This window comes from Camelus bactrianus, chromosome 11, assembly GCF_048773025.1.
Source record: "Camelus bactrianus isolate YW-2024 breed Bactrian camel chromosome 11, ASM4877302v1, whole genome shotgun sequence".
NCBI classification, from domain to species: domain Eukaryota; kingdom Metazoa; phylum Chordata; class Mammalia; order Artiodactyla; family Camelidae; genus Camelus; species Camelus bactrianus.
In genome coordinates, this window is record NC_133549.1 from 70,770,083 (window position 1) to 70,794,791 (window position 24,709).

General features: G+C 45.7%; 1 protein-coding gene across 1 annotated transcript in view; it reads left to right on the top strand.

Moving 5' to 3' along the window:
- Positions 1–24,709, top strand: part of LRMDA (leucine rich melanocyte differentiation associated) — a 1,104,131-nt gene that overhangs the window by 558,524 nt on the left and 520,898 nt on the right. The window contains exon 5 of the mRNA XM_074374287.1: positions 5,413–5,530. Within this exon, the coding sequence (XP_074230388.1) occupies positions 5,413–5,530 (118 nt within the window). The remainder of the gene's footprint in view (positions 1–5,412; positions 5,531–24,709) is intronic.

Below are 24,709 nucleotides of genomic sequence, written 5' to 3' on the forward strand. Positions count from 1 at the left end.
AAGCAGTGTTTCCAAACAGGGTTGATGTCATCCAGTCAAAAGCAAGGAAGCCTGATGTTTTGTTGTTTTGTTGGCCTGTTCACTCTACTCTATTAAGCTTTGTGAAAGGTTGAGAACAGTTCACCCATCACCCATGGCTGCCCTCAGGGGCCCCTCGTGGGGCGCCAGTCACTTCCAGCATGTCTCCCCACCCCCCATGCACAAGGGCGGGGAGGCAGCAAGAAATAACAGGAAGAAGCACAGAATGCCGTCAGTGCAAGGATGTAGGTGAAATCCCAGTGACCCCGCATCCTGAACCCTCGGGATCTTGAGTTAGAGTCTCCTCAGAGGAAGAAACAGGACATCCAAGCCCAGGAGCAGACCATGGAGATCTGCCTCAGTCTGCTTCTGGGGTTGTGCAGAGCTACCGGGGCATGGCCAGGTCCCCTGGGGTAGCAGCTGTGGGCAGGAGAGAAGAGCATCCTCCCCTCCCTTTGGAGTCGATTTGAAAAATGCCGGAGCTTTGGGATTTCAGTGGAGAAGATGGATTTGGAAGCAAAAAACAAACAAACAAAAAAGGCTGTCTGCTGTTCCTTTTCTCCCCCTAGCAGCTTTAGGTGTCTCCTTAGGAAAGTTCTTTAAGAAAATGGAGCGTTCTATATGAAGAGAGAAGACCTGAAAAGCTCCGTGTGTGGGTCTCGCTGTTAGAGAATCTGTTTGCAGACAGAGACAGATGGGTCTTTTAACACCTTCCCAGGGTCCCTGGTCTCCTCTGGATAAGCTCACCTTCCATATCACAGCCTAGAGCATCCCTGATTTCCACTCCCCACCCCTGGCCCTGGGGCTTTTGCCCAGACGACTTGGGAAGGTCAGGAAAATTGGCGTTGCCCTCTGGAGCTGGGGACATGAGACTTAGAACTTAGACGGATCTCTTTTCATTAAGCAGTGCCCTGGCTTAACAAGCAGTTTTATAAATCTGAAGCTGTCTCCGGGTGTCGCAGGATTTATAGACGGGGGTTTCTGCCATAAAGTGGTTTATGATGGCTGCCTTCTGTGTTATTAGTAGCTGTCTCTTCCTTCAACCATTGCTGTTTGATAATAGCCTTAAAACACCCAGAATTACTTACCTGCAAGCCCCATTCCCGATAGCCCCTGTTGACAGTCTGAATAAGTTTACTGCCCTTTTGTTGTACTTTGCCTTCAAAACAAACTGATTGAACCATCAATAGCTCGTGGAAGCTGACAGAGGCATGTCATCTGGACTAGCCCTTGTGACTGCAGGTTATCTGGGGGAGTTAACCTTCCCGCATTGTTAACTGAAATGTTTTATGTACTATGCAAGTTTAGGATACGGCTGTGATAACCCCGGTAACTAAGTCATACATCACAGTAAAGAGATTTTGGTGCAACAAATAACCCTGGATTAAATTTACAAGGGTTGAATTGATATTGTAAAAGCCTTCATTCTGGGGCTTCGGGAATCCTCTCTTGTATTTTTATGGCAAACTTGTATTACACTCAGGATTGAAGCTGCAGCTTTTGACACCCAGACATGACCTAGAACAAAAGGAAATAGATCTCCCAAGACCAGAATGGGACAGGCAGGCAGAAAGCCCACTGACTTATCACTTGGCAGTAGTGTTTGGAGCCAGTTCCAAACCACCAAAGGGCAGGAAGGTCTGGTGGACGTGGCTGCCGTCTGGGTGTTGGGTACCACGGACACTGGGGCAGGGCAGACCATGAGCTGCAGTGGGAAGGAGACTCATTGCTGCCTTGCCAACCTCCTAATTCCAAAACTATTATTCCTCGTGGTGTTATTTTTTTAACATTTTTTATTGATTTATAATCATTTTACAATGTTGTGTACAATTCCAGTATACAGCACAATTTTTCAGTTGTACATAAACAAATATATATTCACTGTCACATTTTTTTCTCTGTGAGCTACCATAAGATCTTATATATATTTCTCTGTGCTATACAGTATAATCTTGTTTATCCTACAATTTTGAAATCCCAATCTATCTCTTCCCACTCCTCGCCCCCTTGGCAACCACAAGTTTGTATTCTATGTCTGTGAGTCTATTTCTGTTTTGTATTTATGCTTTGTTTGGTTTGTTTTTTTTTTTTTATATCCCACATATGAGCGATCTCATATGGTATTTTTCTTTCTCTTTCTGGCTTACTTCACTTAGAATGACATTCTCCAGGAGCATCCATGTTGCTGCTCCTGGGCACATATCCAGAAGGAACCCTACTTCAGGATGACACCTGTACCCCAGTGTTCATAGCAGCATTATTTACAATAGCCAAGACATGGAAACAGTCTAAATGTCCATCAGCAGAAAGAAGATGTGGTATATTTATATGATGGAATACTACTCAGCCATAAAAACCGACAACATATCGTGGTGTTATTTTCATTTGGACAGTGGTTCTCAGCAGGCCTAGCAGCATGGATCAGCCTCACCTGGAAACTTACTAGAAACGTGAACTCTAGGCTCCTTTCCGGATGTAGTGAATCAGAAACTCTAGGGTGGGGCCCTGCTATCTGTGTTTCAATAAAGCCTCGGGATGCTGATGCCCCCCTCAGTCCAAGAACCATTGTGCTAGAATGTGGACTCCTTGAGAGTAGAGACCGTGTCTGTTTTGTGCACCACCTTACTCTCAGCCCCCGGCAGAGTTCCTGGCAGGTGGTAGCTGCTCAATATTTATTAGTTGGTTGAATGAATGTGTAAGTAGATGAAACAAGACGTGTCATAAGGGATGAGCTTTGGGCCCTGAGCTGGGTCTCAGACTGAACTATGTGAGACAAGCTTTCCTAATGTCCCTCAAATGTCTTGAAGCATCAGCCACCTGGTGGGTGGCCAGCGGGGTGGGAGTCAGTCCACCCCTAGCTTCAGGGGTGACTCCCAGCGAATTTCATGGGTGTTTCTTTGGTTCTATGAGAAGAGAGCTCTGAAAACTGTAGCTCTTTGTCATCTAAAATTTTTAACTAGCTTAAAAGCCAGCACCTCTCTCTCTCTCTCTCCTTTGATTTCAGGGCTGAGATCCAAAGTGGGGCAAAATGACAACGTGCTGTCTGTTGTCACCGGGGTTCCTGCCAGCCCCATGAAGACATCTTTCATTCCATCATTAAACATTGGCTGATTTTCTAATACTGATGTTTTCTTCACCTGAATATTCATCTTTCCCCACCCTACACTTAGTGGGTGTCTTTACTCCTTTGAGCGTCACTCCTGACATATTGTTTCTGTCTGTGCGTGTCTTGATTTGAAAGAATCTGTTGTCATCAAGACTTTGCTGCTACAGGCAAAAGATGGAAGTTTTCTGAGACACTGACTAAGGCCAGAGGGAGTTCTCCTAAAGGAAAGAAAGGTCATACAGGCCTTGGTGGAAATCTTCTGATTTGGGGTAAGCTGAGGTGGCATTTAGAGAGGGAAGGGAAAGGCTCGGGGAGAAGTAGGAGAGAAGGAAATGAATAGATTCAGGCCAGGGAGGAAGCAGGAAGTAGTCAAGTTTCCAGACCTCAGATGTTGGTGTGGCTATTTCTAGGGGAGGAAAAGGATACCACAAGAGAATTCAGAGATGTTTTAACTTTACAAGTGAGGAAGATGAAAGCTGTGAGTGGAACCCTCTAAGCTGTTGTCTCTGGCATTTGGGTGAAAAACAGCCTTACCCGGACGAGCACTTAGGAGGCCACTTGGTAACATGAAAACACCTGATGAACCCAAGGCTCCCCCGCGGAGGGAGGCCTGCTGCACATGCCAGGTAACATTTGCACTGAGAAAAAGCTCGGCGCTTGGGACTGCTGGAGGCCTGGGTTCTCTGAAGCTTTCTTGAGATTTCCTGTTCCTCTTTCTCCATACTCCCAGAGCTACTTTGTGCATAACCTCAGTCTGGGCACTGAGCTATGCTGATTTCTAATTTCTCTGTGCAAGTGTGTCTTCCTCATTGCACCAAGAACCCCTTTAAGAGCAGGAACCATGTTGTAATCACCTCTGTATACCTGGGGCCTGGCACATAGTAGGCGCTTGAGAAATATTTGGGTGACTGAAATGAACTGGTATTCTGTGGAGTCCATTCTAATGCTGCTGTCCAAAAGGGTATGAGGGGGAGAAAGAAAACTGGCCCCTGCCTTCAAGAAGCTTATACTTTAGGTGAGGAATAAACTGAACACCAATAAAACAATGAAAAAAACAATAAAATGTTAGATTGTATGGTGCTGACAGTGTCTCCTGAGAGCGTGGAGAAGGGAGAAGGCAGTGTGGACTGGAGGTGCCCATCAAGACAGCTTGATAAGGGCTGGGATTTGAAAAATGAGTGAATGCTGTGGGGGCTGGTACAGGAAGGGAAGGTCAGGTTCCCCGGGAGGTGACTTACTGCTCTTGACGCTGGGTGCTCACCGCTTCCTCCTAGACAGGATGCGGTCTAGACAGTTGCTCCTTTGAGTGATGGAGTATGGGGGCCTGATGGAGAGCATCTGAGTGGGGGACTGTCACTGAGGAGGAAGTAGAGGCAGCTGTCTGTACCTTTCATGTATTTATTTATATGTTTTTATACCTATTTCCTGGCTGAGTGAATCTTCTTATCAACTCCATACACCAGCTTAAGGATCGTTCCTCACACAAGCAGCCAGTCATTGGGTTATCCTTGGTGGCCACAATGGATCTAAAGACTCTTTCCAGGGGAATAGTGAGCATATAGCATTTTTTGGCTATTAATGTCCCCTAGGCACCATCTCCTCTTCTTTCTCCTCTTCCTAATGCCACTGTAGCGGTAACTCCGTGACGATGAGAAAAAAAATCCTCAGGACCCCTGTTTGATTCCTCCAGGAAGCATTTCTCAGCTGTGTGTTCCTTACTTCCATCCCAAAGTCATCCAGGTTATTATAGATCCATTGTCCTGATGACAAATCGAAGGCTCGTATCTCATCTTCAAAATAAAGATTTACTATTATCTCAGAGATGAGAATGGTCCAGATGATGGGTCGGAATGGCAGTGACATAAATGCTACGGTCAGGCTGTAGGTTATTTTCACTGAGAACTTCCTGTATAGCAAGGACGTTGGGTCCGTTTTCCAGACTGGGACAGAGACACATTGATAGATTCTTCTTCCATGGGTGTGTGTGTGTGTGTGTGTGTGTGTGTGTATTTGTGTGTGTATATGTGTGTATCTACCTTTGAGTCAAGAGTAACCATTAGTGAATATTTTAAAAGTTTAGTTGTATATCTGTGTAAAATATAACCACTTGGATTTCCCCAAAGAGTCATTCTTCATTCTTCGTGAGAGAAGAGAGGAGAAGCAGCAGATAAGCTCTAAATCTGCGAAGACCTCACGGTACAGATTCCTGAGCATCAGACAAATTGCATGAACCTTTGAGGCCGTCACCCTCAGCCTTCCTGAGCTGTCTCTGACTGATCTCTTTCCAGATACTTTGTTCTGCACAAGCTGCCCAATTTGAAGTTTCTGGATGCCCAGAAAGTCACCAAACAAGAACGAGAGGAAGCTTTGGTCAGAGGAGCGTTCATGAAGGTGGTGAAACCCAAGGTAAGCGCTCTACTCACTGTTTTACACGAGGATTTATGTCTCACCTGTTGAGTACTCTTTGAGCCTGGAGGATACCCTCCTATGTGCTGAGAATGGGGAGATCTCACAACAGGATTTCATCCATGAACACACTGTTGGCCAAATAAGGAGGAATACGGGGTATAAACTGGAACTTCCAGTGACCCAGTCTAAGTGATCTTATTTGTAAGGTGATTTTATGCTGGTGGCTCTTTTATCAATGAAGCAGCATCATACACAGCCCGATGGTGACATTCCTGGAGGGGGATTTCAGACCACCTTGAACATGTTTCATTTACAGGGTAGGGCCTCTGCTGGTCTGGAGCTGAGAAAGGAGAAAAAGGAAAGCAGTGGGCACTGACTGTTTCTCAGGTGGCAGGATTCGTCACGTGCCTCGTAGGGGCCCTTTTTTCTTGGGACCAAAGGGTATCTGGGGGAGAGTGACTGTCTTCTGTTCACAGGTGAGGGCTCAACAGCTCTTGGAAAGGAAATGTTATCAAGGAAGGCAGTTTTTCTGGCAGTCAGTGTGACCTGGGACTGGCGTGTGCCCCCTCCGTGTGTCTGTCCAGAGCTCACAGGCATGCTGTTTGCCGACCTTTCCTTCATCAGCTGAGTCTGCATCGAGGCTGTGGGACTGGACATGGTGTCGCCTTAATGACAGCGTTGATGAGGTGGGGGAGATTTGGCTTTGGGTCTTGGATTCAGACACAGGGAAATGATTAAGGACATGGGCTTGGGAGGACGGGGTTCCTTCAGTGTAGCCTGAGGCTGGGGAACGGACTCGATGACCCCTCTGGAGGTCCACCCCGGCCCTGGAGCTCTGTGGAGCTACAGTCGCTTCCTGTGGGATCCTGTCTGGTGTGTTGAAAACACTGGTCCAGATACCCTCGAGGTCCCGTTTGTCCTCACTGATCGACTTAGAACGCTCTGCACGTGCATTGGAAATGATTGAGAGGGAAAGAGGAAAAAACAAACAGAACCAAAACAGAAAAATGAAACCTCTTCCATCAAGTTGAGCAGCTGGCAGCAGACCTCAGGCCACTTCCTTTCCCTGAATCCATGAGGTGCAACTTATTTCCCGTTTTGCTGAATAAAATCGCTAACAGTTGTGGAAATATACGATATGGAGAGTATAATCCTGGCAGATAAATGTATTGTTACCTGTTTCAGCATGCGGGAAATTAATTGAGTGATTCATTTCGTAGCTGTTTAAGTGTTAACAGTTTTCCTTATCGAGGCACCGATTTGATATATTGCTCACGACTGCCTTTAGTTATTCCAGCTTTGGTAATTTTGTCCAAATGAAGTAATTTATTTCTTGGCCTCTTTTTTTTTTTTTTTTGGTTAGGAGATTCCAGAGACAGCCAACATCACCAAACAAAGTACAACAAATGGACTGTTTATAGTATCTTGGGTTCCTGCCCACTCTACATTTCTCACCATCATGTATACGTGTGCTTTATGCAGGAAATACCATTTCTCTTGCTCTCATTGTCTTGGACAGGGAACCTCCATGTTGTCAGTGGAGATCTGGAGGGGTCTTAAAGGTAATATCCGCCATGTTGGGGTGAGGGGCTCAGTGGTGTCCACTAACATTCCAAGGGTCATTGTCTCCAGTTTTGTGAATCTTCACATAGCCCTTTAGTGTGGAAAAAGGATGCATCGGCTTCCTTCACGGATGAGGTACCTCGGGCCTAGAGACGCTACTCTGGCTTCCCACGTCACCAGCTGATGAGGGCTGGGGCCCATGCCTTCCCCGGGTGTCTGACCCCAAGCCCACTTGCTTCCGCTCTGATCTCTTCTGACCCCTGGAGCATCGAGCTGCACTTTCTCCCCATGCATCTCTGCTCAAACAGAACCTCCAAGGGAGGCCTAAGAAAACAGGTAAAAGCAGGACTGTTGGGTTAGAGGAGAGACTGGAGGAACTGAAATCCTCCGCTGCCTTTGAAAGCAGGGAATGGCTCCTTAAAATCCAGTGGTAGCTGGTTCTCTTGAGTCATGAGCACCATCAGCAGAAATGCTCTCGGAAGCTCCAAATTAGTTTCTAATCAATTACAGAATTAGCTCATGTTTGTGTGATTGACTCTAGCATCTTTACTAACTGTATTAAGCTTTAAAATGTCCATTAATTATGTGAGGAGAGACAAAAGTCCTCGGAGCAAGCCTGAGGACCTTGGGTTGTTATCCTTTTGCAGAGTCACATGGCTTCCAAACTGGCAAGGGCTTCAGAAATCACCTGGTCTGCGTTCTCATTTTATGGGCAAAGAAACTGGGAGAGGATGTAGTTAGTACCCTAGCTCCCCACAATCCAATGGAGGCAGACCTGGGACCAGAACCCAGCCATCTGGGCTCCCAGTGAAGTGTCCTATTTGCACCATGATCTTTTTAGTGCACTAGGGGATGCCTGTGTTTCTGGTTTCGTATCAAACTGCATGCCTCTCTTGAATGGCAGGCAATTGCCTTTTGTCTGTTATTTTCCAAGAGATGCACTGGTACTTTTCTTGCAGATAGAAAGAGGCCAGATGAGCTTCTTGCTGAATTAATAAACCCGTGTGAAAGAGGCTGGTTCTCACCTGCTCACAGGATGTACAGATGTGTGTTTGTTCCCTGCAGGTGTGTATATATGCTTTCCATATACATATGTATATTCTGGGAGCTGCGTGTACATCCGGAGTCAGCTCCTAAGCAGAGAGCGATTTCATCTCCATGAATTGCCGACGCTGTGCTGGGCACACTTGGTGAAGACCTATTTTTCATAACAGAATCAGAATCTCAACTTGGCTTGTGTCCTCTCCGAGGCAGTGGAGGCCTGTTGTGCTTATTCAGCAGAATGCGCTGATGGACGATCAAGGGGCCGTGATTTGGGGAGCTGTTTTCATTTTACTCCTGACATAAAGTATTTGGGAGGATGGAAAGTGCTTCTCCAATCACGGCCCTTGCCTTGGTGGTAGGGAACGGGCAGTCTGGGTGTTCTCGGCTGGCGCAAATGCAAAATCGTCCAACCACTCAGAAAGCCTCTGTGTCACAAAGGTTTGATTTGGTACCTGGCAGGCCCTGGCACTTCAGGTGCGAGTTCGCTCTCGCTGCCTCTCACGATGACACATTTCTCCCTCACTGCTGCCTTTTGGCTTTTGTTGTTTGAAAGCTGCCTTCTGTCTGAGCTCTGATTGTTCTACAGAAGGATGCTGTCATTCATTAGGAAGTGGTAGATGATGTTACAATGGACTCTTCTAGACCCTGTGCACGTGTGTTTTTACTGAATGGTCCTATGACAGCTCGGCTTTGCTCCTTTCCCAAAATTTTAAAGCAAGTATATAGCTTTGTCAAGTATTGGCCATTGGCTCACACTGTTGTCAAAACAGAGAGCACCAAGCTGGACATAGAGAAGGTTGTAACCCCCAGAGAAAGGCTTCTGTAATAACCAGACTGTGACCCCACCCCCCCGTCACTGCTCCGGGAAAACATAGATCAAATCTGTGCAGAGACCTGTCCAGGAGGGTGTGTGCGGTGGGCACACCAGCCCTGCACATCAGACACAAAGTGCAAACATCTGACAGTCAGGATTGCTTAATTATGTCCTAGCTTTGTAATGATTCATCCCTGTTCTGGCAAAGAGCACAGTTGTCATTTCTTTGACATAATTATTTAAAGCTGAGCCCTCTTGTTTGCAGGCACATATAGGAAGTTGGCTACCAATGGTTTAATCTTCAGGAGAACACAAAAGTGAAGGGGAGAGCAGCTCCCAGGGCCGCTGGACTGAGAACCACAGTCTCCGTTAGAAAGTATTTAGACACGAGCGTGTTTGCTTGTGATAATGGCCACTTTCATAGAGGTAGGACAGGGTCATAGGTATGTTCCTGAGTGTCGGCGTGTCCTTGAGCACACCCTCTGTATCTTAATGTGGGCATGTCTGGAATTCCTATTGTGTGTAGCTTGTGTATGTGTGTAATTTTGCATAGCTACACATATTTGTGTGTGTGTGTGTATGCGAGAGAGAGAGAGAAGGAGGGAGAGAGAAAGAGAAGGAGGAAGGGAGGGGAGGAGGGAGATGTGCTGTGTTAAAGAAATAAATGTGTGCCTTCTGGAACTCTTCTGTATATTTGTCCTTAAGCTGAAGGTTGAAAGCTATTTGGGTCCAAAGGTCACTGGCTTCTCTGATTATACTACACAGTTCTGTTCTTGACACATGGAGTTGGGCCCAAACTTTCCTGGGTACCTTTAGTGTCTTCCTTCTGTGTCTCTGTTTCAAAGAAGGCCACCAAGGACCAAGACAGGGCATGGAAGCTTCTGGAAGCCCTTGTTTTGCTGGGATAGTGCAGCTGCTCACATACTGGGGTGTCAGCTCTGTCAGGACAGGAACGTGGTTTTGTTGACTCCTGTAGCTCCAGGGTCTGGTCTGTCACAGAGACTCAGCCCAAACTCATCAAAACAATGAACTCTGAATGGAGCATTCTGGAGGCTCCATCACGAAAGGTGGTCCCTTTTTTTATTGCCTCAATATGGCTTCTGCAGAAGTAGGAGAGTGGCTTTTGCCTTAAGAAAATGTGATAACTTGGATCTGTGTGTTAGCAAAAAAAAAAAAAAAAAAGAGAGAGAGAGAGAGAGAGATTCTGTGGTGCAGATTTGTTTTTCCAAAGGATTTACCCTGGGATTACTTACAATGGTGCAACCCACAGCCTCCGTGGTCCTGGGCCATGGCTTCTCCGCGGGGTGGCGTTGCTGGGGTCGGGCAGGGGTGCCTTCGGAGTTCATGCTCCCTGCCATTGCTCATGTGTTCTCTGAGTCCTCTCTGCATCCACTGCTCAGGTCAGAGCTTTTAGGAAATAAAAAGTAGCTTTTCTTAGAAAAAGTGTTGGAGCGCTCCACAAGTCTAGGTGCAGTTAAAATGCGATTTCCCTGTCTCAGCTGCTCTTGTATTTTTTGTCTTTGCCACAAAGAAGCACTGCCTCGTGGCTTGTTTGGTTCACTTAGTTGTTTTTTATGCCTCACCGGCTTCTTACTAAGTGCCCCCTTGTTCTGAAGCACCATGTGTGTGCCTTTCATATATTCTCATCCCCCCGTGCAGACAACTGCAGACATGTGAAAGCTTATCCAAAACTACCTTTAGATTGGTTGCAATGACTAACATTTACTCTATAGACTCAATATTTTTAGGACTATACATTTTACATAAAGCCAGGGAATCCCTGTAAATAAATATTGTCAACCCCGTGTACACGCAGTTAAATAGACATTAAGCCAGTATACACTGAAAGTCGTCTGCTGTGCTGCATATGCAGAAGAAGCTGAAAACGTCAGTTGGTTTTCTGGATATTCCTAACTACCTGAATATGTTAGTGTTTTCTCGTTCATCTCTGTTTTCACACAGCTGTTTCTTGTCTAGAGACATATTCAGATTCTATTTTCAGTTATTTTATGGTACATTTTGAAGGAAGGAAAAAATTTTTTAATTAATTTCTTTTTTGGAAGTTGCATAGGCGGTGTGTTTAGAAACAACTTCAGAAGCCCTGCATTTGCAGTTTGTTTTTCATTCTGCTTTCTGATCTCATAGTTTGCCACATTTATTTGATGGGGGAATCACTTAAAGATTTTGTGTTTCTTCATTTTTAGTGCCATGGCATCCTGTGTCTCAAATAAGTGCTTTCAGAGTATTGCTTTTTGGAGACAGTTTGATAGCTTTTTGTGGCCTTGCTTTTGGATAGCAACCCTCTGAAATCAGAGACAGACTATTGCGGGAAAGTTGTGTCCCCAGCACCCAAGCAAAGCCCTAGAGATAGAAAATTGAAATCCACAATGGAAGGAAAGTGAAATAGAACTGTAGGGGATGGTAGCATCCTGTCCGAGCCACTCCCAGAAGTCCCCAGGGCCTGGTCAGGTGCTGAGCACATGTTAGGTATCTGTCTCCATTAAGCCCAATGCCTGGTGAGATATTCTTGTGTCTCTGGTGGAGTCATTGGCTTTCACTGCACCGACATGGCCCAGCTCCACATTCTCCCTCTTTTTGGCCTCCACCATGCTTGCTTTTGTGCAAAGATATTTGGACACACATGCCTAAAAGATCATGGACGTAAGTGGCACTTTGAGGGGAATGAGGTAAGCACCCCTAGGATCTTTTGTACAGACTCTGGAACCTAGCAGTTGGGAGAAGTGTGGTAGATTTTGTTGTCTGAAACTTTTCTTTCCCTCTGCCCTTGGCATGGATCCCTGTCTAAGGCAGGAGGATACTTCTCTACCCCATGGACTTTGGCCTTGGCCACGTGTCACTGTAGCCAGTGGGATGTGAGTGGAAGTGACAGCATGCCATTTCTAGGCCAGAGCCTCATGGGGTACTGTGTGTTTCCACTCATCCTTCTTGCACATCTGCCATTTGCTGTGGAAACAGCCTCAGGTGCACGTTGAACAGACCTGAGCCTTGCCGAAGGCACAGCCACCCCAGCCAGCCACAGACCTCTGCATGACAGTGATATGCTTGTCATAGCCACTGGGACTTTGAGGGGTAGTGTTACTGCAGGAACCTGACTCACAGATGGGCCATCCACGCACACCTTCTGTCCTCTGGCCCTTCCGTGGCCGCTTGAACCAGGGCTCTTAAGTGGGACATGATTTAGGGTTTAGTGAAGTTAATGGCAATTTTTGGTGTCATTGCACCCATTTTGGTAGGCTTACTGATTGCTTAACTAATCAGGGTTGCAAGGCCAGCCTCAGGTCAACTGGCTGCCTAGTGGTGCATTATTAGCTGCAATGGAACTTTCCTGATATGTGAGTCAAAACAACAACCAGCATGTAGTAAGCGTCCACTGTACATTAGATACTGTATTGGCGACTTAACAGTATTATCTCTCAGTTTCTCCTTGAACTTGAATCTGCAAATGACGATCAGAGAACTTACATATGTCACCTAAAATTACAGAGTAATGTGGAATCGGGCCCTTCCTCTGGCCCGCCCATGCCCCAAAGCCCATGCCCTTTTTCCGGTATACCTTAAAGTTCGTCAAACAGACAGGGAGATGTGACGCCAGGCAGGGCTGAAAGAGCAGGGAGACCAGGACATGGAAGGAGCCAAAGGTAACTTTGTAATTTTCCACGTTGGCCTTGTGACCACGCCCTCCAGCCCATTTTGGGGAAATACACAGGCTAGGCAGAGAATTGCAGGAACCAGGCGGTGGAGGGCTCTGTTTGTTAGGCCAAATTTGCAACTTAATTTGAGGATGACCAGGAACTTTGACATGACAAGGAACTCTGGCGGGTTGGAAGTGGGAGGAAAGTCTGGGCTGGTCTGCGTTTGGATCCCTGGGTGTCTGGGAGGGGGAGCAACAGAGCTCTGTGCACAGCACTTGTTTTGGATACAGTGCAGAGGCAGCTTGCTTGCCTGAGGCTGCCCGTATTCAGAGCACCCGGGCCAGTGTTAGTGCTCAAGTGGTCACAGGGGTCAAAGAGCCCTCTCCCGGGGACTGCCGGGAGGGGTCTGGGTGGTAGCAGGCCACTCAGATCCTGGGATGAGGAGAAAGCTCAGAGACCAATCATAACTCACCTGGCAGTGGGTCCCTGGCATTCTATGCAAAAGACCCTGTCCTGTATGGTGTCAGCTGCCTTAGTTTTAAGGGGGTGAATTTAACCCTTCTTAACTGAGCCATTCGAAATCCTCATTTGTGTGATCTCCAGTCATGATTGAGATGGAGTCTGATGAGCCGATTATGTCTGTAATCTGTACATTTCCAGCTTGACATTTTCTTGATCCACTTTACAAGATGGTTTTTGGTATTTTGCTTTTGCAATTTAGGTTGTTTTTATTTTTAAAAATTAAGCTTGATGGAAAGAGAAGAAGAAGAAAATAAAGATGCTTCCTGAAAAAGTGGGATCTCAGGAAATGAGTTGGGGTGCTGGTTTAAAGTTACCCATGTTCAAAGCTGAGATTTCCCTGTGTTCTGCGTGTGGCTCTGGGCTTGAGGGGGAGCTGCCCTCCAGCAGCGGGTGCATTGGTCAGCTGGGTCCACACTTTATCCCTAACACGCTTTCCTCCACTTCACTGTCCCCCTCCACCCACCTCCCGCTTTGACACAGACATGCAAATTCTTTGCTTTGAGCCTTTGAGCCTGATGATCCCAGGCTGCTGACGAGGAGGAGTGGGCTGGAAGTACAGGGCCAACTTGCCTAGGAAAGCAGAGGGAAAGGCCAGTGATTGAGGTCTGAGTGAGGGAGGACCATGGCAGCCCCAGCGTTCCCACCCTCAGCCAGACCAGGGCCTTGTTCTGACCTCTGTGGCTTCATGAATCTTTGTCTTGCTTAGATCGTCCCTTCTGGGCGCCTGGCAACACCAGAGGGTTGTAAACCCTCAGGCAGACAGGCATCCTCGAAGGCAGGGAGGCCTGCAGGATGGATGGCTCACTAGGGAAAAATGTGAACATTGTTCTGAAGCTAACTGATTACATATTCATATTACTTGTAATACCATGGCCAAGAGAGGAGGGGAAAATGCACATGGCCTGGTCCCAATTTCTGCTCTTGAGTTCTTGTTATGTCCAAGCTGCCAGCAACTAATAGCAGATGTACCAGTCTGTTAGGGTGGCAATGGCAAAGTCCTGGAGGCTGTGATTCCAAGATTAAGGTGTTGGTGGGACTGGTGTCTTCTGAGGCCCTTCTCCTTGGGCTGCAGGTGGCTGGCTTCTTGCTGTGTCTTCACATGTGATATGCATACAGAGCCCTGCTATCTCTTTTTGTGTCCAGATGCACTCCTCTTATAAAGACACGTCACGTTGGATCAGGGCCCATCCCGTGGCCTCGTTTTAGCTCGGTCACTTCTTTAAAGGTCCTCACACCCTGAGGTACTGGGGGCATTAGACTTCAACATAGAAACTTTGAGGAGGGACACAATTCAGCCCCTAAGAGCAGACAAGAAGAGTGAACTTTAACAAGATATAAAAGAAAACTCATGTTTGAGTGATGAAAGGCATGTCTCTGATATTTAACATTTACTTGTTCTTTTCATTGTCCCCCAAAGCCTAAGAAGTAAAGTTAGTGGCTAGAATAAAATAGTGGGATAGTCTTAGATTATCCAACTTGAACGGCAGTAAAAGTCTTCCCAAAGTTCGATGAAAATAGAAGTTTGATGAAGAATATGATGAAGAAGAAGAATATGACCGATAGAGACTTCTCAGGGTCTCATCCAGGTGAGTGCTGAGCAGGTCTGCCCAGGTAATGACCGGCGTAGGTGGGGAGCACCAGTAATGGTACCTCCTCCACACAGTTGGCTCAGTGAGGAGCCTGAATCTCAGAGGAGAGCTTCTTCTCACATGAAATAAAATTGCACTTCTAGGGGTACCCTTTGCCCCAAGTGGTTCCTTGAGGAGTAGAAAGAAGCTCTTCCTGGTTACAAGGGAATAGAGTCCTGCCACGTTCCCACTGCTCCCTGACTGTGTCTCCAGAGGTGATTTCTCCCTGTCAGGACCCCCTGGAGCATCCAGTTCCCAGGTAGCTGTGGAATCCCACTTGTGAGCTTGTTCCGAGTCTCTAGGACACATGTGTTTGCCTCTTGGTTGTTTTTGTCTCCCTCTGGTCACCGCGGCTGGCTTCCGGGGCCTGTGCACACACTCCAACTCCAGATACGTCACCGCTGCCCCTCTGACCAGTCAAAGTGATGTTTCGCAAGCGTGAGGGGGCAGGTCTGCCCTTGGGGGCTCTGAGGGCGGGCGGTACAATTATCTCTTTTATTTGCTTTTCTGCTCCTTACAGTAGAGTGTCATAGAATAACAGACAGGGCGCTATCAATAATGCACAGATGCTCTGTAATTGGGGCTTCCTTTGATGTTAATTTAGCGAAGTTCAGTGCTGTTGTCAGTGATAGCAATTAGGCTCAGCCTTTTCACCAAGGACGTTTTCGGATGATGTTATTTTTCATGTGCATTTTAAAATACGGCAGTGAATTTTGAGCTACATTACCTGAATTAGAACTCTTTCTTTTCAACAGCGAACTAATGCTCTCTGTCTAGGCTCCAAAGCCCTACCTTTATTTTCAGTTTTTGAAGCAGAGTTTCAAAGTGGAGCCTCTACCTCATGAAACTTTTAACTCAGGAGTGAAATTTCAAAGTGATTCCCTTGTTTTTTTGCTGTTACTGTTGCTGTTGGCGTTTTGAATTGTCACAGAGGCAGTCTGGCTCAGCGACCTCTCCCGTGTTTCCGTAGGCCCAGGTTTATTCATTCCTTCCCACCACCCAACCTTTATTTTTGTTCTTGACGTGATTCAAGAAGTGGCCTCCACCTGCTGTTTTGGGAAGGCTTAAAATCTGAATTCATTGTGGCTCCTGCGTTCTACAGCAAACGTGTGATTCTGACTTTGTTCGTGGGCTGTTGTCAGGTTTGCTGTTCCATTTGGGGGCCAACTCACTCCAGGTTTCAAGATCGTATTTAGATTTGAATTAAAGGCCACGCCACCACCTTCTGCCACCTGTTCCTCCAGTGTTAGTATGGGGAACGGCACACCTCCTTTCATGTTTGTTGGGAGGGTTAAGGGAGATAATGTCTGTAGGAAGCCAACACTGTGTCTTTGGTATGTAGCTGGGGTTCTTCAGTGGGTCGTTTCAAAACAGCTCTGTTTTTGTGGCATTGCTGTGTCTTCCAATTGTGTGGGTGAACACGAGGAAGGTAATTTGGGCTTGAGTTGGGGGGTGTACTAGTTGTCCAGGGCTGCTGTACCAGAACACCAGGAACTGGGTGGCTTAAACAATAGAACTTGGTTTTCTCACAGTTCTGGAGGCTGGAAGGTCCAGCTTGGGGTGCCAGCGTGGTCAGGTTCTGCTGAGAGCCCTCTTCCCAGCGTGCCAATGGCCCTCTCTCACTGTGTCCTCACATGGTGGGGGGAGTGGTGGGGGTGGTGGGGGGAGTGGTGGGGGTAGTGAGGGGGCCCATGCAGTGTTGATGGATGGACTGGGAGAGCTTCCTCTTTTTATAGGGTGACAGTCCTACCAGGTCAGGGCCCCACCCTTATGTCTTCACTTGACCTTAATTACCTCCCAAAGATCTTATTTCCAGATACGGTCACACTGGGGGTTAGGGCTTCAATATATGAACTGTGGAGGGGTGTGTAATTCAGTTCATAGAAGGGAATATTGCCCCCGTGTTCCTGGTGAGTTTTCTGGGATTTATAGTTAAATGTTTCTAAGGTTTTACTGAGCGTCTACCTCCTGATGAGAGCAAAACACTCAAGAGAAAGGATGGTGGGAGGAGAAAAAGAGCCTCCTGTTCGTCCCTGGGGGGCCGGGCCCCTGTTGGGGGGTCTCTCCAGGCACTGCATGGGACGTTGCATTCTTATGCCAATGGTGGAAGTGGGAAACCCAGGCATAAAGGAGGTGCAGGAAAAGTCAGTGTAGCTCTGGGGGGCACAGTAAGTCCTATGGTCACTGACGCAAGGGGAGAGTGGCGTCCCCATGTGGACGGCAGCAGGGCGGAGAAGTCTCCCCACAGGGCCCAAATCGGCTGCAAAAGCCAGCCCTACGCCCTTTCGTCTCGGTGACCTCGGACTCAACTCTCTTACTCCCCCTCTAGCTCCCTTGGCGAATCTGGAAATCAAGGCCAATGTTTAGATCCTGGAATTTGTCACTGGACTCGATCCCCATCTGCCCTGTAGGAAAATGAAGAAAACCAGGGAGTGAAATCTGGGGGCTGGTCGCATGTGTCCAAAGAATATTGTCTCATCCTTAGAGGGGCTTTGAAAACCCAAGGCTGAGGTACGAGATCTCTGGATTTTAGAAAACACCGTATTACCCCAAGCCACAGTTTTTTTTTTTCCGCCTGAAAAATCTGTTTTAGTTCAGTATAATGTTAAAAAAAAAAAAAAAGTCTGATTTCTGCACTCATTTTAATTTTGAGTCATGGGATGTTTTGGAAAAGATGAAATTACAAATTATTTTTTCTGTCTTGTATTCAGAAAAGCTTTACTACCAACTAGTGACCTCTGCACTTGGAGGTGACAGGGGCCTAATCTGAACACTAGGAATCGCGTTTGCTTGGATACAAATGGGTAGATTAAGTAAAGCAGATGAAGGAATGAAAAGTGGTGCCTCCTTTGCTTTCCCTCCCCTCTTCTTTTCCACATTATATGACGAAATGTGCAACTTTGTTCACATAACTGCTACAAACAGCTCACTGTGTAGGCCAAACGGTCTCTAATGCAGTAAAATTAAGAAATAATATGCTTTGAAAGTGATTTATGAGTGTGGTTAAACTGCCAGATTTACAAAGAAATAGTTCAGATCTTGGGAAGCCTCAGGAGTCACGTCAAAAATGAATTTGACCATGATTTAAACTGCTACTTTTCTTACATGACATTTAATATGTGTACTTTGGAGGCCCATATGTCTTTAATAAAATAGCATTAAGTTTTAAATATGATATGAATGCAGCCAGTTTCTAAATTCATAACCTTTTCCACAACTCCAAAATGCTAACCAATAAGGGAGTCATACACGCAATAAAACAAAAACCTTAGAAAATAGCTTTTTATTAAAATGGTTAGACAGTTGGCAGCTGGGTTGCAATGTAATAAATACTTAGAGCGTTGTGGGTTTCTCAGACGTTGTTTACCCTACAAGCAGCTGGGACTGGACAACTAATTATAGCCCCTGCACAAAAGCAGTTCAGCCTGAGTCCCCCCCCCCCCCCCCCCGAGTGTATCAAAGAGGCAGAATAGTTGTGTGGAGAGTCCTGGACTTGGCTTCTCAGGGAGCTGGGTTCTAATCCCTCTCCACCACTTAAAGGAGTGTGACCTTGGCCAAGGTACTCCATCTATTTGGTTTTCCCAGCCTGTGTCATGAAGACATTACCACCTGCCATGCAGGTTTGTTGTGATGATGAGAGGGAAATGCACACGGGGCCCGGCCCATCGTAGGTGCGCAATAATGAGAAGCGATTCTATTGAAAATATTCTTTAATGAAAAAGTAATTTAGGCAAGATCATTAGCCCTCCTTGTCGCGGTGACGTTCTCTTACAACACTAGGGTGGACTTAGAGAAGGTACTTAGCCAGAGATGAGTGTAAGCCTCACAGAGAATGAACGAGAACATGTCAGATATGGCAGGAAGACACATTTGGTTCAGGGGGAGCAGGAGCTGCACTGGTGGCCACCGTCACTTAGCTATTCCTGGAGGTGGAAGTGACGTGTGCAGTGCGGCCTCCTCCTGCCTCCTGGGTTTCCAGTTCATAGAAAATGAGAGTTATTCTTGTGAGCTGTATTGCATCACAACCACAGGTCTTTCGGTGATGCTTCTGTGTGTGTGTGTGTGTGTGTAAACAGATCTCTCTGTGGCGTTGTTGCAAAGTAAGGCTTCCCATTTTCCATGTTTCTAGCTGCTTATGTGCAACTTGCTCTTCTGTATCTCAGAGGAAACAGCCAGTCTGGCAATGGTCTGATTGTGTTTTCTCCAGGCAACTAAATACGGCTACCCTCCACAAACTTCCTGAGGAAGAAATTCCTCAATTTCCTACAGGGGGAATTGTCAGTTATGTTTGAGCTTGGCCTTTGAATCTCAGGGCTTAGACTTACATGTGGTAGTCAGAGATGAAAAGGCCCTGGGACCATTTCGTTTTGTTTTATTTTGTTTTTATATGTTTTTAAAAACAATGTTATGATCCCATTAAGGGAAATTAACAAAGGAAATCTTTCAACTGTATTCCCTACATGCTAACTCTGTGCCTTTTCAGTTTGCTCTGTTTCCTTGCAAACCTTATCCCTTTCTGTAGGCATTTTGTGTGTGTTTAATGCTCTGCTTTTTTACCTAACATTTTTATTGTGCTACTTTGTCATCTTCAAATGTATGCTTTTTATGGACTGTACACTTCTTCACCAAACTAATATAAGTTCCATCAGTTACCTGATCATTTTCGCACTGATTCTAGATTTTAACCTTATGCATAAAGTACTGCTAGTTGTCGTGTGTGTGTGTGTGTGTGTGTGTGTGTGTGTGTGTGTGTGTGTGTGTGTGAGAGAGAGAGAGAGAGTTTGTGTTTCCTTAGGATGATTCTCCAATGATCATTAGGTTTATTGGATCACAGGGTCTGGGCAGAAGAACAGTTTTTGGCTCTATACAAGAATGCCCAGGTGCCATTTTCAAGTTGGCAGTCCCTCCTGGATGAGTCAGTGCACCTACCCAGGCCAGAGGCAAAAAGTGGGTCAAAGTGGACACTTAACATTTCCAAGGGTCTCTTGGGAATGGACTTTGTGAAGTCTTTCTGGTCGGTATGGTCCAGCATCTGCAGCAGCTCCCACAAAGCATGCGCTGACTTGCTAAGTTGTTGTCCCAGGGAATCATGGGTTCCCTAGAGCAGCTTGAAAATTATTAACAGCGTGCAATCCTGATTAGTGTGAATGTGCCTTTAGACTTTTAGCCAAATCTTCGCATAATACCAATCATTCTACCTATAAAAGCACAAATATGTTATTGTTCTCAATAGGCAATTTAATGCAGCTTTGGGGAGGCAAAAAGAGAAAAGAAGATTACAAGCTGGCTGATCTTGCTTTTATTTCTCTTAAATCTATCCACACTTCTCAGGGGTTGTACTTGTTTAAAGATTGTACACAACTTTGCAGTCTGTGTGATTTGGAAAGCAAATCAAACTAAATAGGAAGTTTTCAGCATGTGTTGTTTTTAAAAGATTTCATACATTTATTTCAAATATACATTTCTTCCCAAGTGGTGCAAAACCTATAATCTTTTTCTTGTTACTTTTCTTCTGGGGGAAGGGAGGCCGAGAAGGTGACTTAGTTTTGGAGTGAAAGGTTCTTATTAACATCTACCTCCTCCTTGTGCGGCATTATTCACAGCAGAGCTATTAAGGCTAATTATTTTCAGGTTTCTATCAAAGGGGAATATTTGAGCTGACAAAAAAAAAAAAAGGCAGCATTTATTGGGAAGAAAAATAGCCTGTTTAAATAAGAAAGGGATCATTGTCATGTGTATCCTAGCTCCCCCTCCCAATCATGAGCTTGTGTAAGGAGGAGGGCCCAGGAGACCCCATGGGAGTCTGGGAGAGGAGATTCCAGGGGGCTGTGCTCACAGAGATGCTCAGTACCCCCAAGAAGAGGCAGTGCATCTCCCCCTCGTTTGTCTGTAGCCCATCTGGGTTGCTCATTGACCTTGGAGCTGGTGTCAGTCTGTTTTCCTTCTCCTCTTGGGTCAGATTCACTGATCCTTGATATGTAATGGAAAGACTGTTGGTTGAGGAGCTGAGTGTATCAGTCAGGAAAGGCTAACTGCTGTAACAAATAGCCATTGAGTCTTGTGATGTAGTCCCTCACAGTCCACTGAAGATTTCTGGTCTGTAACCAACCTGGATCTCTTCTATCTAATAGCTCTGTCTTTTTCTTGGGTCTTGGAGTCCTTCATGGGATTCAGCCCATGGATGGAACAAGAGCAGGAGCATGGAGAAGTGTGCAAACAATGTATGGGCCTGGTTTTGAGGTGACACACATCACTAAGGCCCCCATTTCAATGGCCAGAACTCAGTCAAATGAATAGTCATTACTGCAAGAGAGTTTGGGAAATGCGGCTGTTAGGGGCTGAATCCTGGCCCCCTGCCCAAGTTCACACAGTGAAGCCCTAACTCCCTGTACCTCACAATGTAACCATATTAGGAGACAGAACCTTTCAAGAGGTGACTGAATTAAAATGAGGCTGTCAGGATGGGCCCTAACCCAATATAACTGGTCTTTATAAGAAGAGGAGATCAGACACACAGAGAGACACCAGGGGTATGTGCACAGGGGGACCACCATATGAGGAGGCAGGAAGAAGGCAGCTGTTTGCAAACCAAAGAGAGAGGCCCCAGGAGAAACCAGCCCCACTGACACCTTGATCTTGTACTTTGAGCCTCAAGAACTGAGAGGATGAATTTCCTTTGGTTAAACCGCCCAGGAGGGTGTTTTGTTATGGCAGTCCAAGCACACTAACACAGCAGCCCTCCTTGGGTCCCAGAAAGAAACGTGAATGTGTTTGGAGCCCATCTCTGTCCCTCTGAGCCCACGTGCGTGAATTCCACTCGAGCAGTCAGCTTGCTGGGTGCTCGTGGGCAGTCTCTCCCTCCAGGGCTCAGATTCCTCATTTCCAGAATGGATGAAGAGACTTAGATGATCTCTGAGGGTCTCCCTGTGATCTGATTGCATGTGCAGATCCTCAGCCTGACATCTGGGTTGGTTGTGAGTTCAGCAGAGGTACCTGAAGCTCCCGGCCTCTGGAGCTGCAGGGGGAATACCACAGGGCCATGCTGAAAACCCAGGCATTAGGGTTTGGCAACCTGGATTCAGATCCTGGCTGTTCCAGGTGCTGGGTCACTTTGGACACATTAGTGCCTCAGTTACCTCATCTTTAAAATGGGGTTCATAAAATAAGTATTGTTGGATTAAAGAATTAAAGGAAATGATAACATAAAGCATTAATCCCAAGATGTGGTACAAAACAAAGGCTCAAAACAATTTTGTCTCTCCCTCCTCCCCTCCCTCTCTTTTTCCCTTTCTTCCTTTTCCTTTTTCTGTTTTTATCTTCTTTTTAACTATTCTCAATTTAAAGTCCTGAAAGTGAAGATGGACAGAAATTCATTTTGAAAGCTTTTTCATATACATGATCTCATTTAATCCTTGATACACTCCTAAGAGAAAGGCAGAATAGGTGGTCCCTTGTTTTACAAATATGGAATAATAAGATGGAGAGGTGATGGCAATCACTGAGTATTCCAGAGAGAAATGAAAATCAGATTAGAACTCTTGGCCCAGTACTTTGCTATTATACAATATATAGCTCAGCTCTTCTAAGGATTTCTGGACTTAGGATGAGAAGACCTTATTCAGGAAAAGACACTCCATGGTTGTCCGTAAAGTGTCCTCACTGGGCATAAAATGGTAATGGCAGCTCTTGCAGAGGGGCCACCATGGACCTCAGACCACTCCACACCTCCCAGAGTAGTCTACCGTTTTCTCAAGGGCCAGTCAGTGCAGCTTTCTGATGTGCAAAAACAGAGAGAGAGAGAGAGAGAGAGACACACACAGAGACACACGGGGTGGGGGGGGGTGTGTGGATGTATTTTGTATTTATGCCCAGGAATAGAAAGAAAAGCAGGTTATGTGGTTAGCTTCCAAATGGTCCCAAATCTGCCTAATGGAACTATTGGGTTTTTTTGGTTTTTTGTTTGTTTTTCCTATTTTATTTTATTTTATTTTATTTTATTTTATTTTTTAACATTTTTATTGAGTTATAATCATTTTACAATGTTGTGTCAAATTCCGGTGTACAGCACAATTTTTCAGTTATACATGAACATATATATATATATTCATTGTCACATTTTTTGCTCTGTAAGCTACCACAAGATCTTGTATATATCTCCCTGTGCTATACAGTATAATCTTGTTTATCTATTGACTACGTTTTGAAATCCCAATCTGTCCCTTCCTACCCCCTGCCCCCTTGACAACCAGAAGTTTGTATTCTGTGAGTCTGTTTCTGTTTTGTATTTATGTTTTGGGTTTTTTTTTTTTTTTTTTGAATTCCACATATGAGCGATCTCATATGGTATTTTTCTTTCTCTTTCTGGCTTACTTCACTTAGAATGATGTTCTCCAGGAGCATCCATGTTGCTACAATTGGCATTATGTTGTAGTTTTTATGGCTGAATAGTATTCCATTGTATAAATACACTGCATCTTCTTTGTCCAGTCATCTGTTGATGGACGTTTAGGCTGTTTCCATGTCTTGGCTATTGTAAATAGTGCTGCTATGAACATTGGGTGCAGGTGTCTTTTTGAAGTAGTGTTCCTTCTGAATATATGCCCAGTAGCAGGATTCCTGGGTCATATGGTAAGTCTTTTCCTAGTCTTTTGGGGAATCTCCATACTGTTTTCTACAGCTAATGGAACTATTATTATTGACTTGACCTAGTTTAGGACCACACTTTCCTTTTCTTTGTCCTTCACTTCACCATGACTCCCCTCCACCCTTCTGGGAGGCAGGGATGTGGCCTGGGAATCACACTGGCTCTTGTATGTCCAGCTTACAGCAACTCCCATCTTCAGACCACCAGTGTTTGCTTTTGTAAACTGCAGAAGAGGAGCCCAAGGTCAGAAGTTCCCACCCAAACCATAGGCTTAAAGAGAAGGGCTGAAGCCAGAGGGGCAGAGTGGGATGGAGATGAGTTTGTCATTGTCCTGGTTCCACATACCATGCTTCAGCTTCAAGACCAGGCCACTGGTCTCATACCTAGAACTCATGATGACTGGAAGCTGTTTTAAGAGGAAAATTGTATTTCCCTTCACTTTTATTCAAAACAAGCTCCCTAGCAGGGTGAAATTTTGAGATGTACTCCAGAGAGCTGAAGAGCTTCAAGTTACAGGAAAATGACATTGTACTCAGGCTTTCTGCACGCCCTGTCCTGTAGGGCAGGTCCTCTGTTCTTGTCATGGCTAATGGCAGTTTACACTATCCATGACTAAGGAGAAGGGAAAATACTCATATTTTGTAAATGCACCAAGACAGAGCTCTTCTCAATCAGGGACATGATCATGCTAGAAGGAAGGAAGTTGAGTTTCCAAGGTCATGGCTTTCCGTCTTTACTGAGAGGTCACCATTTATTTATGATCTTATCATTTGAGTTTAAAGATGAGGGATTCTTCTGGAATCTTGTTTAAAAAGAGAGTTTATAGTGATGAGGGCAAGAGAAGCTGATTGAGCCTCTGCTTCTCAGGAAATAGGGAACTTTTTAGCTTTGCTAAGCACCCAGAGGTTTAGATGGAGAGAGACATGGATAAAGTCTCAATATTGGAGGAATAAAACTGAATCTCCCAAACTGAAGACTGGTATGATCAAGCCAGAAAATAAGGTGATTTAGGTTATTTCTCAGGACGTAGACTCAAGTATTCTTGGCCCAGGTGTGGAGAACTCTCAACTCTGCCTCCCACTCTGATATTGGGAGTTGGGCCCCAGAAATTCCCAGCTCTTGAGAATCATTCATTGGAAGGAGGAAAACCAGCACTAGGTGATTAAAGACATTTGTCAAGGATGTGAGAGAGTTTATATGGAGAAGTATTTCCCTTTCTGCTTAACCCATCAAACAGCCAAAAGGGGATCTCAGGTTCATCCTTGGTGGAGGACTTTCTTTGTCACCCATTCTCCAAAGTTTGTACCC